Source organism: Sinocyclocheilus rhinocerous, unplaced genomic scaffold, assembly GCF_001515625.1.
Source record: "Sinocyclocheilus rhinocerous isolate Xijiao unplaced genomic scaffold, SAMN03320098_v1.1 scaffold826, whole genome shotgun sequence".
Taxonomy (NCBI): domain Eukaryota; kingdom Metazoa; phylum Chordata; class Actinopteri; order Cypriniformes; family Cyprinidae; genus Sinocyclocheilus; species Sinocyclocheilus rhinocerous.
Window position 1 is genome coordinate 87,424 of NW_015631742.1, and position 5,483 is coordinate 92,906.

A 5,483-nucleotide genomic window follows, 5' to 3' on the forward strand; every position below is an offset into this window, starting at 1 on the left:
AATTAACTTAAATGATTTTAGCAAATGGCTGCAATATAACAAAGAGTGAAAAATTTAAGGGGGTCTGAATACTTTCCGTACCCACTGTATATATACACTCACACATAGCATTCATTTGTAATTTTAGACACACACACGCACATATATATATATATATATATATACATAGAGAGAGAGAGACAGAGATAGATATAGATAGATAGATAGATAGATAGATAGATAGATACATACATACACAGAACTAGTCAAAAATTTGGAAACATTGATTTTTAAATGAATTAATTTACATTTTAAATGTTTTGCCAGGTGCTGTGTACTGTATGGGAATGATTTAGCTTATTCAAATATTGCATGCTTTTAAAATAGCTGTTTTTCATGTTATGTTAATTTTATGTTATGTAATAGCTATCTGACTAAGATCTAATAATTCTCTCCTCAAATAACTTTGCCTTTTAATTACTTAAAAACAAAAAATAATAGGACACCGTTTTGTTCTGTTTTTGTGGCCTGTTATAAATGGGTCTGCTTGTGGGTTACAGAATTATTGTGCATTTCCTGGCATTAATCTCTTCTTTTTTTGTACATAAAGTTCTTATGATTGTGACTTTTTGTGGTTGTTTCTGGTGTCACAGTGTCATAGTGGTGGATGGCGCCTTAAAAACAGCCATCAAAGAAGACAGCATGTCAGCTCGGTCTCCACTCGGCAATGGCAGCACTTTTTCGCCAGCGCAGCCCAAGGCCAGCTCTTCCACAGCCAACTCTGTATACGGCAATCGAGACACTCCCCCACCTGTCCTAGTGGAACCACCCCCTCACCGTCCTCATTCCACACTGGGACCCCCAGGACCTTTGGTCCCTTCTGACACCCCACTCACTGTAGGCTCCTACCCCAGCGCCAAGAGCTTTTTGGGTATGCGTGCAAGAGAGCTGTTCCGCAACAAAAGCGAGAGCCAGTGCGATGAGGACGAAGCCCTGCCTCCGCGTCTCACTGGCCTATCACAGGGCCTGAAAACTGAGCTGTGTGTGGAGCCGACAGCGAAGAGTACATCCAGCTCCACCGCTGCGCAGAGCTTCATGCTCATCACATCTGCTAAAGAAACCCAACCGGATGCTCAGAGAGCCAAAAACCGAGACAAGTTCGGCTCAAGATGCCCAGAGAGGCCTAGGCAGCAACCGTTAAGGATCATGGACTATAACGAAAGTCATCAGGAGCACAGCTAAAGTTATGGAAAAATGGTGAAAGAGAGGGAGGTAGAGGATGGAAAGATGTGCGAATTTAGATTATTAGAACATAAGGCAAGACTCTTTCGATTATCAGTGTTATCTGTCCCATTTCCACAAGCCGACAACAGGATTTGGAGGTAATAAACCAGTAAAACCCTCACTAAGATGGGACAAGTGGAAGGAATGGACTAAAACAACATGTATAGAAGTGGTCACAAAATGTCTTTTAGTAACCCCACTGCGTTGTTCACCAGAAATGTCACCGCTACATCTTTTATTTGTTATTTTTTTGCTAATTTATCCACTCCCTTTAACCAAGTAACTGTTGCAGCACGTGGAAGCTTTGCATTTAGGCTGTTAGAAGAAATATAAATTGATTCATTTGTAGTAATGGTACAATGCTTATACCCTCACAGCTCACCCACACAGAGCTGAAGTGTGTGCTTGGATGCCAGGAGGCGGCTGGTCGGTTGGATGGTTGGCTTGTGCCAAGCAGGAGTCAGTGTTTCTTTAAAGCCTTCAGGTTTTACCTTTCAAACATGTCAAGTGCATTTTCATGTGCGCAATTCATGTTTTTCTTTACTACGTTTCTGTGTGTGTGTAAAATGTCTGTCTGTGTGTGTGTGTGTGTCTGTGTGTGTTGAAAGAGATGGCCTGTATCCCAGACTTGATTCTGGGTTAAATTGCACTGTAAGTTGTTACTGATTACGGAAAAAATCCGTTACAGCCTTGGACTAGACTAAATCTGGATCCGAGAAACGATACAGCCACAACAAGTGGAAGGTTCGACATGTTTTTTAATATTTTTTTAATTATTTATTTTTTTGTCCTTTTTAGCTTGACAAGTATTACTAGTGCTTTTAAAAGTTATAAAGCAACGTAAATGAACAACGGCCATAGATTCGTGATTATTATCCACGACTAGTCAAACCTGTGAATCGTATCCTTCTGTAATCTCTAAAACATCACAAGTAAAATCTAGATGATCTAATGGCCATTTTGAAGCTTTATCCTAATAATAAATAAGTCAGACATCAGTCAAGTAATTGCTTTGACGATACTAACCTTCAGTCTCAAGCTCAGTCATCATATTCGCTCAAAACTCAGTAGGAAACTGATAATAGTATGGATGATGTTTTTTACCCTCTCACTTCAGCGCACTGCAGATGTTCAAGGATATTATTACGAAGTTTGCTTTCTGGGTGCCAAATACTCAATAAGACAATGACAGTATTCTGTAGAGCTTAAATGTACTGGTTTTTGTTCTATTCTTATACTACCACATATCAGTTTGAGGAGGTAAGTATAAGACTCAAGGTCTGTAATTTGAGATTTTGTCGAGCTAAAAGTATATGGAGTATAGCGATGAGAGCTGTAAGAAGCCAAGTAGACTGTAAAATATCTCAGAATTTCCACAAAATGGCCATGTTGATAGTCAAACGTCATTTAGGAATTGCGGATGTGGTGGTCATACTCAAATTGTTCCCAAATCCTGTTGTCCCCTTGAAGTCTCTGCTGTTCCTTCTGCCTTGCTATCTAGAGCATGTACAACAATCCTCTTTTAATGCCAACAACAGAAACTATGAATGAACAAGATACAAGGTACAATCAGCGTGGAAAGAAAGGAACGTTTGAATTTGAGCTCCTTTGCTGGAGAGGAAAGTTCTGGGGTTTGTTGGGGGAGAGAAGGCAGGGTAGGTTGGAAAAGGTTCTTAAAGCAGTTGCTTGTGTTAACTGTGAATGACAAAAATAAAATCATCTTCAATGTTTTGCACTACAGATTGGGGGTTGTCTTGATTATTTTCCTCCTCGATTAATTTCGCTTTGATGTCTGGAATGGAAATGAAACACAATTTGAGGCCTACAAGCTACGCTGGCAAGAAAACATCACTTCCTTGAATGTTGGCCGTAATTATTTTAAGCTGATTTAAATAGGTAATACTTGTTGACAAACAATAGATACAAATTTGACAGCTTTTGTCACTTATTATTTATTTATTTTTTCAAATGGCTCCTTTCGTGTTCCACAGATGAAAAACATAGGTTGTAAATGACATGAAGGAGAGTGAATTATTAATTTCTCTTTAACATTCTTTCCCTCCTGAAGACGTTTGAATTATTATTATTGAAAAAAAAGGCAAAATTACCAATCATTTTTGTTTAAAAACATTTACACGACCACTAGAGGGCACTGTTGTTCTTGATTATCAACCATCAATCAACAGGTGCAGTCGAATCGTTATTGACTCTCCTGAGCGTTATGGCTCAAAGCATATCTACAGATTAGCATGGGTGTTCATTTGAGGTCAAACGATAGATTGCATTCAAGGTTTTGCACTTTCCGTACAGTTCTGTAAGATTCAGTATATGTCCTATTCGAGGGGGTAAAAAACTGTACACTAGCTTGCTGGTTTTAGCTGGTCTCCCCATTTGGTCAGTTGGTTTTTAAAGTGCTTTGAGTACATTACAGCAGGTAAGTCTGGAAAACCATCAATCAACAAGTGCAAGTCGAATCGTTATTGACTGCTGAGCGTTATGGCTCAAAGCATATCTACAGATTAGCATGGGTGTTCATTTGAGGTCAAACGATAGATTGCATTCAAGGTTTTGCACTTTCCGTACAGTTCTGTAAGATTCAGTATATGTCCTATTCGAGGGGGTAAAAAACTGTGTACACTAGCTTGCTGGTTTTAGCTGGTCTCCCCATTTGGTCAGTTGGTTTTTAAAGTGCTTTGAGTACATTACAGCAGGTAAGTCTGGAACTGATGACACTACTAATCGATCTTTGCCATTTTAGATCAGCAAATAGGGTTACATATGTTTTTTCTCGCCAGATTTTTATTTTAATTATTTATCTACAAAATAAGTAATTTTTATATACTAAGCTCGATGTCAAAATATGATATATTAGTGAAGTCTGTGAACCGAATCGAGTTCAGACAGCTTATATTTTATGTAGCCTAGATAGTGACCTAAACTTATGACACATATGGTGCAATTATTCCGTCCCTGCGCGTCTTGTTGAAATTCAGTGGCAGAGCGAAACACGACGAGAGCTGCTACAACTGAGAAAGTAAGATTAGTTTATCAAACGTGTGCATATGTAGGACTATTTCATGACTGAGTCAAAAAAAAAAAATCTTGTTTAATTTAGCAGTACTCTGAGGGGTCAGGGAAACTGATGCAGAATAATTGGACGCAGAGGGAATCCATACCAATTTGTGATTTCAGAATCTACTTGAGAAATTAGATGTCAGTGCAAATATGAAATTGCTCCTCAATGTTTTCAAAGATTGTATGAAATTTTAAGTATAAATCTTACGTATTCACAGCAAAGGGATTTCTCTCTTTGCCAACTTGAAATGCAACCCAGTGAAATTGTCAGGACACAGGAGGCACGCCGTGGAGTTAAAGCTGTGCCATGCAGTCATGATTGGGCTATAAAGAGTCTTATTTTTATTTCATTATTTCTCCGTTTTCTCTTGAAAGTGCTGTAGATTCCAAAAAAGCAAGATGGAGGAAGAGATAAAAGGCTGCTGATGTCAGAACTAATCAGGAGAGTTAAAACTGTTATTATATGATCTGGGACTGGTGTAAAAAATCTTTTGAAAATACCTGTCTCCTGTTTCAAACACACCAGCAAATTCGCCATTTTTTTATTTTTTATTTTTTTGCAGATATATCTAAATATGGACAGAATTATTGTTTAACTTTTTATATTTTAATTACGTTACCCATGTGATTTTGTTAAAGGGTTCACCCAAAAATGGAAATTATGTAATTAATTAATCACCCTCATGTTGTTTCAAACCCGTAAGACCTTCGTTCATCTTCGGAACAAAAATTAAGATATTTTTGATGGAATCTGAGAGCTGTCTGACCCTGCATAGACAGCAACGCAACTGAAACTTACTTGTCCCAAAGTTGAGTGTGCACACTTCGAAGGCCAGGCCTCCGAAGTGCACGAAGGGCCCTCCGAAGTGCATGAAGGATGCTCCGCCTTTGCAGGATTTCCTAATTGGGACACCATAGTAGAGACCTGGGCTGCGTTCAGCCCCTACAAAAATGGTGCAAAACGTTTTTTAAACTGAAACGGTGGTGCATTGATTGAACACCCTGTTCTGATGACGCAAGAGTTGCAACTATGGCAGCTGAGAAGGCCATTCTTTGTGTTCTTTTTGAAGAATTTTCGGAGCCTGATGAAATCAGTATAAATACGTGTTTAATACCGCAAAATACGCTCGATGGTACAGTCACTG

At 38.8% G+C, this 5,483-nt stretch overlaps 1 protein-coding gene across 1 annotated transcript in view; it reads left to right on the forward strand.

Annotated features, from left to right (window-relative positions):
• The window catches only part of LOC107741960 (hamartin-like), a 15,205-nt gene extending 13,385 nt beyond the window's left edge, over window positions 1-1,820 (forward strand). The window contains exon 18 of the mRNA XM_016554781.1: window positions 633-1,820. Within this exon, the coding sequence (XP_016410267.1) occupies window positions 633-1,221 (589 nt within the window). The 3' untranslated portion in view covers window positions 1,222-1,820. The remainder of the gene's footprint in view (window positions 1-632) is intronic.
• Window positions 1,821-5,483: the final 3,663 nt, after the last annotated feature.